The sequence below is a fragment of the Nerophis lumbriciformis genome, linkage group LG33 (assembly GCF_033978685.3).
Source record: "Nerophis lumbriciformis linkage group LG33, RoL_Nlum_v2.1, whole genome shotgun sequence".
In the NCBI taxonomy this organism is placed as follows: Eukaryota; Metazoa; Chordata; class Actinopteri; order Syngnathiformes; family Syngnathidae; genus Nerophis; species Nerophis lumbriciformis.
The window spans coordinates 11,130,596-11,141,068 of record NC_084580.2 but is presented as its reverse complement, the minus strand read 5'-3'; the positions used below and the strand labels follow the sequence as shown (position 1 = coordinate 11,141,068).

The 10,473-nt window shown below is 42.6% G+C and overlaps 1 protein-coding gene across 1 annotated transcript in view; it reads right to left on the bottom strand.

Annotated features, from left to right (window-relative positions):
- Positions 1–1,615: 1,615 nt before the first annotated feature.
- The window catches only part of oxct1a (3-oxoacid CoA transferase 1a), a 148,980-nt gene continuing 140,122 nt past the window's right edge, over positions 1,616–10,473 (bottom strand). Inside the window, exons 16-17 of the mRNA XM_061928216.1 lie at positions 6,964–7,065; positions 1,616–2,172 (exon numbers count right to left, since the gene is read on the bottom strand). Coding sequence (XP_061784200.1) covers positions 2,137–2,172; positions 6,964–7,065 — 138 coding nt within the window. The 3' untranslated portion in view covers positions 1,616–2,136. The remainder of the gene's footprint in view (positions 2,173–6,963; positions 7,066–10,473) is intronic.

Sequence of the window (10,473 nt, the reverse complement as noted above, 5' to 3'; positions counted from 1 at the left end):
TGTGGTGATATCCTTTAGAGATTGATGTCGGTTTTTGATACAGTGCCGTCTGAAGGGTCGAAGGTCACAGTCATTCAATGTTGGTTTACGGCCATGCCGCTTACGTCGAGTGATTTCTCCAGATTCTCTGAACCTTTTGATGATATTATGGACCGTAGATGTTGAAATCCCTAAATTTCTTGCAATTGCACTTTGAGAAACGTTGTTCTTAAACTGTTTGACTATTTGCTCACGCAATTGTGGACAAAGGGGTGTACCTCGCCCCATCCTTTCTTGTGAAAGACTGAGCATTTTTTGGGAAGCTGTTTTTATACCCAATCATAGCACCCACCTGTTCCCAATTAGCCTGCACACCTGTGGGATGTTCCAAATAAGTGTTTGATGAGCATTCCTCAACTTTATCAGTATTTATTGACACCTTTTCCAACTTCTTTGTCACGTGTTGCTGGCATCAAATTCTAAAGTTAATGATTATTTGCAAAAAAAATTTTTTTTTATCAGTTTGAACATCAAATATGTTGTCTTTGTAGCATATTCAACTGAATATGGGTTGAAAATGATTTTCAAATCATTGTATTCCGTTTATAATTACATCTAACACAATTTCCTAACTCATATGGAAACGGGGTTTGTACTTGTATAGCGCATTTTCTACCTTCAAGGTACTCAAAGCACTTTGACACTATTTCCACATTCACACACACATTCACACACTGATGGTGGGAGCCGCCATGCAAGGCCCTAACCACGACCCATCAGGAGCAATAACAATAATAATAATAATACATTTTATTTATAGGGCGCCTTTCTGGGCACTCAAGGACACCGTACAAAATCACAATAATAAAATCAAATTGGATAAAAAAAACAACAACAACAACAAGCAGTTAGGAATAGGTGTGTTTTGAGTCTTGATTTGAAGAGGGATATTGAATCTAAGTTGCGAAGGTCTGGTGGGGAGTGTCTTGCTCAAGGACACAACAGATGTGACAAGGTTGGTAGAAGGTGGGGATTGAACCAGGAACTCTCAGGTTGCTGGCACGGCCACTCTCCCAACTGTACCACGCCGTCCCCAATGAGTATCTATTTACTTGCAAACTTTGTAAATCTTGTGGTGTTATAATTTAGGAATATATGATAATCCATAGTCAACATGTTTTTCCATTATACTGGCACTTGAGAAAAACTTTCCCAAAATGTAAAGAAAAGTTTGACTATGCTGTTGCTGTGTAAAGGTACAGTACTTCTCGACTCCTCTGCTTTCTAGCACTGTTGAATAACTAGGTTACAATATGCAGGCTTTAAGGGGGTTCCAGTTGACTCATGAAAGGGGAGCGTGCTGGATTAACATCAACAGCCAGTCGCCACAGGCCCTGTCACTTCGCGCCATATTTCCCGCTTGATGATCTAACCCGGTTCATCTTCTTCAAAAAAAAAAACCCCGCTTCTGGGCATAAGTCTTCCAATTATGTAACGACCCTCAGGTGATGATGCGCTCTACTGGAGTGAAGAAATCACATCCAAAATGTCAACACGAGCCACCACCGTCACTACCGTCCAACTTGCAGCACTTTAGGTCTCAATTGGTAAAAAAAACAAAAAAAAAACAGCTCAATTAGATAACAGGAACATTTTATTGCTTATACAAAATCCGAAGCAGACTGGACTTGAGACAGAAAATTAGGGCTTGTTTTTTTTTTGCGTATTTGGCTTACATTTCCATTTTTTGTACAATCTGACAGGTGACAGAGCTACTTACATGCTCCATATACATATACATACTTAACATATATAAGTATATATACATATACATGCTTGCTACATTGACATTTCATTGCATGCCAAATTACGACTCACCTGAGACAGAGCACACTTTCGCTTACTCCCTTTTAAATAAAAGTAAATAGTTATTTCAAGTTTTACTGCAGCATAAGCACTACTTCGGTTATACATGAAAAGAATCATCTCTGCTTTAGAAGCCACCTTCAGAAGGATTATTCAGCGGCAGGAATTAATGATATACAATTGTTTGATGACTAATCCTTCTGATTGCTTGCTGTTTAGTAAAAAAAAGCGCTTTGACCTGTCTTTAGGCTAGTGGATCTCCAGCCTTAACACACACAGAGAGATACACTTCTAGATCTGCTCCATTGGCCTCAGGTTGGGAGACACCTATAAGAGATGAAAAATGGGTAGTCAGGTTAGAAACATGATCAAAGTGCTCCTATTACGCAAAATGTTGAAATTATGTTTAACAGCAATATGTTCTCCTCGTTGGTCCCTTTAATCCGGCTCGCCAAATATTAAAACAGAATTGAACAGAAATTGGTTTTAAAAACTGCCACAAGAAAACTGATACTAGACTTTGACGCACTGACAAAAATGGATGATCAGCATCACAGAATGTAAGTGTTAAAGGGGAACATTATCACCAGACCTATGTAAGCGTCAATATATACCTTGATGTTGCAGAAAAAAAGACCATACATTTTTTTAACCGATTTCCGAACTCTAAATGGGTGAATTTTGGTGAATTAAACGCCTTTCTAATATTCGCTCTCGGAGCGATGACGTCACAACGTAGCGTCACATCGGGAAGCAATCCGCCATTTTCTCAAACACTGAGTCAAATCAGCTCTGTTATTTTCCGTTTTTTTCGACTGTTTTCCGTACCTTGGAGACATCATGCCTCGACGGTGTGTTGTCGGAGGGTGTAACAACACGAACAGGGACGGATTCAAGTTGCACCAGTGGCCCAAAGATGCGAAAGTGGCAAGGAATTGGACGTTTGTTCCGCACACTTTACCGACGAAAGCTATGCTACGACAGAGATGGCAAGAATGTGTGGATATCCTGCGACACTCAAAGCAGATGCATTTCCAACGATAAAGTCAAAGAAATCTGCCGCCAGACCCCCATTGAATCTGCCGGAGTGTGTGAGCAATTCAGGGACAAAGGACCTCGGTAGCACGGCAAGCAATGGCGGCAGTTTGTTCCCGCAGACAAGCGAGCTAAACCCCCTATCGACCCTAGCTTCCCTGGCCTGCTGACATCAACTCCAAAACTGGACAGATCAGCTTTCAGGAAAAGAGCGCGGATGAGGGTATGTCTACAGAATATATTAATTGATGAAAATTGGGCTGTCTGCACTCTCAAAGTGCATGTTGTTGCCAAATGTATTTCATATGCTGTAAACCTAGTTCATAGTTGTTAGTTTCCTTTAATGCCAAACAAACACATACCAATCGTTGGTTAGAAGGCGATCGCCGAATTCGTCCTCGCTTTCTCCCGTGTCGCTGGCTGTTGTGTCGTTTTCGTCGGTTTCGCTTGCATACGGTTCAAACCGATATGGCTCAATAGCTTCAGTTTCTTCTTCAATTTCGTTTTCGCTACCTGCCTCCACACTACAACCATCCGTTTCAATACATTCGTAATCTGTTGAATCGCTTAAGCCGCTGAAATCCGAGTCTGAATCCGAGCTAATGTCGCTATAGCTTGCTGTTCTTTCCGCCATGTTTGTTTGTGTTGGCTTCACTATGTGACGTCACAGTAAAATGGACGGGTGGTTAAAATCAGGCACTTTGAAGCTTTTTTTAGGGATATTGCGTGATGGGTAAAATTTTGAAAAAAACTTCGAAAAATATAATAAGCCACTGGGAACTGATTTTTAATGGTTTTAACCATTCTGAAATTGTGATAATGTTCCCCTTTAACCCTTTAATACACTTTGTATGTGTCTTTAAATACATGATATTGTTGAAAATAGATGTATTATGATTAAAATAGCCCATGTTCTGAGAAGCCTACTCTTAGTTCCAACAGATATGCTTTGAAATGCATAATGTCAAATTTCAAAAGCCAATGTTGCCCCTGAGCCAAAATGTTTGCCCACCCCTGTCCTGGAGTGTCATGATCGGGCAGCTCTGTTGCCGCCTGTCTTCTTTTTGTTGCAGTGTCTGGTTTCTGGGTCACGGGGCGGAGCCACCTGCGCGTACACCTGATACTCGTTTACGCCTGACTACTTCAGCTCTCCAGTGCATTCACTCGGCGCCAGTAGATTCCTGATGTTTCACCCTTCCAGTCGTGTTCATCTCCTCTGCTTTGGCTCCACTCACACTTCTCGTACCGGCGCGACTGTTTCCTCGCCATACCTTTTGTGTGCGTTTTCTGTTTCTCCACACTTTTTGTGTGCATCCTTGGTTATTTTTCCTCTCCTTTTTTAATGCTCAATTTGTTATTATTCTTATTATTTTTTTCTTTGCGTTGGGGTCCTACTTCTAAACCAGTGGTTCTTAACTTTGTTGGAGGTACCGAACCCCACCAGTTTCATAGGCGCATTCACCGAACCCTCCTTTTTTTTCAAATTCAAGACAAAGTTATTATATGTTTTTGATAACACTTTAGTATGGGGAACATATTCTAAGTAACAAAGACTTAATTTAGAGTTATTTGGTTAGGGTTAGGGTTAGAGGGTTAGGGTTACAATAAGGCCATGCCGAATAAGGCATTAATAAGTACTTAATAATGACTAGTTAAGAGCCAATATGTTACTAATTTGCATGTTAATAAGCAACTAATTAATGGTGAATATGTTCCCCATACTAAACCATGTTTTTTTTTACTGGTGCACAAAATGAACCGTGCATGAACATCACCTTGTTCAAACAACAAAATCAACAAAGTGCATAAACTATCAACAAATTACACACCTGCAAACCAGTCTGACTTCTGCTGTTGCCGTATCCGTAATACGCCGATAGGGAGAAGTTTGTATCTACACGATGAGTCGGGTGTGTTTTGATCTCTGTCGAACCCCTGAGTCCGACTCGCCGAACCCCTAGGGTTCGATCGAACCCAGGTTAAGAACCACTGTTCTAAACTAATCGTGCGTTATGAGCAACAAACGTCGGAAAAATCTATCATCTCCCTCACTTGTTTGCTCCACTGCTACAAGAAAATACGATCAAACTGTTGATTATGAAGTTCCAGTAGGGTTTTTTCCGAAATGTAATTGATCGTGGCGGTGCACCACGGCAAAGTAAATGCCGTTTTACATGAAAACATCCATCCATCCATCCATCTTCTTCCGCTTATCCGAGGTCGGGTCGCGGGGGCAGCAGCCTAAGCAGGGAAGCCCAGACTTCCCTCTCCCCAGCCACTTCGTCCAGCTCCTCCCGGGGGATCCCGAGGCGTTCCCAGGCCAGCCGGGAGACAGTCTTCCCAACGTGTCCTGGGTCTTCCTCGTGGCCTCCTACCGGTCGGACATGCCCTAAACACCTCCTTAGGGAGGCGCTCGGGTGGCATCCTGACCAGATGCCCGAACCACCTCATCTGGCTCCTCTCGATGTGGAGGAGCAGCGGCTTTACTTTAAGCTCCCCCCGGATGACAGAGCTTCTCACCCTATCTCTAAGGGAGAGCCCCGCCACCCGGCGGAGGAAACTCATTTCGGTCGCTTGTACCCGCGATCTTGTCCTTTCGGTCATAACCCAAAGCTCATGACCATAGGTGAGGATGGGAACGTAGATCGACCGGTAAATTGAGAGCTTTGCCTTCCGGCTCAGCTCCTTCTTCACCACAACGGATCGATACAGCGTCCGCATTACTGAAGACGCCGCACCGATCCGCCTGTCGATCTCACGATCCACTCTTCCCTCACTCGTGAACATGAAAACAGATGAAATATAATGTATTATAGCCTTTAAAAGAAGTCACGCAAAGTGTGTGGGGGGTGTTTGAGGTGGGCGGGGTCGGGGTGGGCAGGGCCGGGGGGCGTGGTTAAGGGGGAGGAGTATATTTATAGCTAAAATTCACTGATATTTAAGTATTTCTTATATATATATATATATATATATATATATATATATATATATATATATATATATATATATATATGTATATACATATAAATAAAATAAATACTTGACTTTCAGTGAATTCTAGCTATATATATATATATATATATATATATGTATTTTATTATATATATATATATATACATATAAATAAAATAAAAACTTGAATTTCAGTGTTCATTTATTTACACATATACACAATAACACTCCTCTCTACTCATTGTTGTATTTGAAAGTGAAATCCTTTCCAGCCAGTAGCACAGCCTTTGAAGGAGCGTAGGTATGTGCAGTGTAATATTCTGGGTTGGAGTCAATAACCAGGCGAGGTGACGAAGTTACGTCTCTTTACTTCATACTTCAGAACCGACTCCCACACTTGCCGTCAGGGTGCGGCAATACAACGTAAACCGTTGGCCAACCAAAAAGTAACCACAGAACACTATACGGTATAGTGTTCTGTGGTTACTCTTTGGTCGGCCAAGCGGACGTGACGACAGGCTGTCCTCACAGGAGGGGGCGTGCCTTAAGTCTGGCTGGAAATCGGGAGAAATTCGGGAGAATGGTTGTCCCGGGAGATTTTTGGGAGAGGCACTGAAATTCAGGAGTCTACCGGAAAATGCGGGAGGTTTGGCAAGTATGGTATTAGCCATTTGGCAAGTTGGCGCACAGATCATTTATATGGATTGTGAACAGAATGGGTCCTAAGATTGAGCCTTGAGGCACACCTTTTGTGACCACTACACAAGTAGAACTAACTCAAACCATCTGAACACATTGCATCCTACTTGCCCAAATAATCGGGACACCAAGAGGCAGTTTGTTTGGAGTTCCCAATCTTGAAGATAATGTCAGACCATGATCCGCAGCGTCAAATGCCTTAGATATGTAAATAAACAAAGCAACACGAAACCTTTAAGTCCTCAAACCCGTCTTTAAAGACGTTGAGGGCAGCAGCAACAGTTCTTTTTGAACTGTTTTAAATTCCAGTATCAAGGCTAGATATTGGCACTACTATTTATTGTGAGATCTCTTAGACATATTTAACATTGTTGAAATATATTACAGGATGAGACTTTGACATAACCATTATTAAAAAGTCAGAGCACTCACCTCAAAATCTGTACCGGTGCACACCTTGATGTCGTCTGGAGTGAGTCCCTCCCACACTTCTATCAGGGTAAGACCTTTTGTCTTATGCACATCAAACACGGCCTAAGTGAGGAGAAGCAGGCGTTAAAGAAGAAGAGAACAAAAAAAATAACGTGGGCGGGTGATATGAAAAAAAAAAAAAAGTCTGAGTGTTTTGTTTAATAGATGTGCTTGGAGATGTGCGGGGTCACAGACAAGGATGCCGAGGGGCTCAATTATCGAGGTGACCTGTAAGCACTTGAAAAAGAAATCAATCCTAGGAGGAAGCAGACTAACAATGTAAAGTCAGCCAGAGAGAGAAAACATGGCCTCTGTGTGTGCTTGTGCGTGTGTGTGTGTGTGTGTGTGTGTGTGAGTGGACATTATTCAATTATGACAAGGGGACAAGTTGTAAGTGAAGTAGCCGCTCATTATTGTCTTAAATCATTTGTGAAAGAAAAAAATACAGAAACTCACTAATAGAGTAGTACGAGGATGAACTATAGCTACAATAATAATAATATTGGTGAATGAATACAGTGCATCCAGAAAGCATTCACAGCGCTTCACATTTTTCATATTTTATGTTACAGCCTTATTCAAAAATAGAATAAATACATTTTATTTGCTTATTTTCTGTCTGATAAGATAATTCTTCTCACTAAGCAGATTTTATGTTAGAGTGTTTTACTTGTTTTAAGGGTTTTGGTCCTAAATGATCTCAGTAAGATATTACAGATTGTTGCTGAGATTTTATGACCTATATTGAGTAAAACATGCTTGAAACTACAAACCCCGTTTCCATATGAGTTGGGAAATTGTGTTAGATGTAAATATAAACTGAATACAATGATTTGCAAATCCTTTTCAACCCATATTCAATTGAATGCACTACAAAGACAAGATATTTGATGTTCAAACTCATAAACTTTTTTTTTTTTTTTTGCAAATAATAATTAACTTAGAATTTCATGGCTGCAACACGTGCCAAAGTAGTTGGAAAGGGCATGTTCACCACCGTGTTACATGGCCTTTCCTTTTAACAACACTCAGTAAACGTTTGGGAACTGAGGAGACACAATTTTTAAGCTTCTCAGGTGGAATTCTTTCCCATTCTTGCTTGATGTACAGCTTAAGTTGTTCAACAGTCCGGGGGTCTCCGTTGTGGTATTTTGGGCTTCATAATGCGCCACACATTTTCAATGGGAGACAGGTCTGGACTACAGACAGGCCAGTCTAGTACCCGCACTCTTTTACTATGAAGCCACGTTGATGTAACACGTGGCTTGGCATTGTCTTGCTGAAATAAGCAGGGGCGTCCATGGTAACGTTGCTTGGATGGCAACATATGTTGATCCAAAACCTGTATGTACCTTTTAGCATTAATGGCGCCTTCACAGATGTGTAAGTTACCCATGTCTTGGGCACTAATACACCCCCATACCATCACAGATGCTGGCTTTTCAACTTTGCGCCTACAATAATCCGGATGGTTCTTTTCCTCTTTGGTCCGGAGAACACGATGTCCACAGTTTCCAAAAACAATTTGAAATGTGGACTCGTCAGACCACAGAACACTTTTCCACTTTGTATCAGTCCATCTTAGATGAGCTCAGGCCCAGCGAAGCCGACGGCGTTTCTGGGTGTTGTTGATAAACGGTTTTCGCCTTGCATAGGAGAGTATTAATTTGCATTTACAGATGTAGCGACAACTGTAGTTACTGACAGTGGGTTTCTGAAGTGTTCCTGAGCCCATGTGATGATATTCTTTACACACTCATGTCGCTTGTTGATGCAGTACAGCCTGAGGGATCGAAGGTCACGGGCTTAGCTGCTTACGTGCAGTGATTTCTCCAGATTCTCTGAACCCTTTGATGATATTACGGATGATGATGCTTGAGAAATTCTGCAAAGAGGAATAGGCGAATCTGCCCAAAGATAGGTGTGCCAAGCTTGTGGCATCGTATTCAAAAAGACTTGAGGCTGTAATTGCTGCCAAAAGTTCATCAACAAAGTATTGAGCAAATGCTGTGAATACTAATGAATATGTTTTTATTTTTGTATTTTTAATATATTTGCAACTTTTAAAAAAACGTTTCACAATGTCATAATGGGGTATTGTTTGTAGATTGTTTAGGACACAAATGTATTTATTCCATTGTGGATTAAGGACGTAACATAACAAAATGTGGAAAAAATTAAGCGCTGTGAATATTTTACAGATGCACTGTACATCTCTGATGAACAGTGTCAAACGCAGAAATGTTTATCTAATTTTTGTATCATCCTTCAATCCATCTTCTTCCGCTTATCCGAGGTCGGGTTGCGAGGGCAGCAGCCTAAGCAGGGAAGTCCAGACTTCCCTCTCCTCAGCCACTTCGTCCAGCTCTTCTCGGGGGATCCCGAGGCGTTCCCAGGCCAGCCGGGAGACATAGTCTTCCCAACGTGTCCTGGGTTTTCCCAGTGGCCTCCTACCGGTCGGACGTGCCCTAAACACCTCCCTAGGGAGGCGTTCGGGTGGCATCCTGACCAGATTCCCGAACCACCTCATGTGGCTCCTCTCGATGTGGAGGAGCAGCGGCTTTACCATTGAGCTCCTCCCGGATGGCAGAGTTTCTCACCCTATCTCTAAGGGAGAGCCCTGCCAACCAGCGGAGGAAACTCATTTCGGCCGCTTGTACCCGTGATCTTGTCCTTTCGGTCATAACCCAAAGTTCATGACCATAGGTGAGGATGGGAACGTAGATCGACTGGTAAATTGAGAGCTTTGCCTTCTGGCTCAGCTCTTTCTTCACCACAACGGATCGATACAGCGTCCGCAATACTGAAGACGCCACACCGATCCGCCTGTTGATCTCACGATCCACTCTTCCCTCACTCGTGAACAAGACTCCGAGGTACTTGAACTCCTCCACTTGGGGCAAGATCTCCTCTCCAAAACGGAGATGGCACTCGACCCTTTCCCGGGAGAGAACCATGGACTCGGACTTGGAGGTGCTGATTCTCATCCCAGTCGCTGCGAACCGATCCAGTGAGAGCTGAAGATCCTGGTCAGATGAAGCCATCAGGACCACATCATCTGCAAAAAGCAGGGACCTAATCCTGCAGCCACCAAACTGGATCCCCTCAACGCCTTGACTGCGCCTAGAAATTCTGTCCATAAAAGTTATGAACAGAATCGGTGACAAAGGGCAGCCTTGGCGGAGTCCAACCCTCACTGGAAACGGGTCCGACTTACTGCCGGCAATGCGGACCAAGCTCTGACACTGATCATACAGGGAGCGGACCGCCACAATCAGACAGTCCGATACCCCATACTCTCTGAGCAGTCCTCACAGGACTTCCCGAAGGACACGGTCGAATGCCTTCCCTAAGTCCACAAAGCACATGTAGATTGGTTGGATCTTTGGATCAAAAAAGTACAATTCTTAATTATTTATTTGACTGATCTGGATAAATCTGATTATTTTATCGAGCAGGACCTGTAATTTA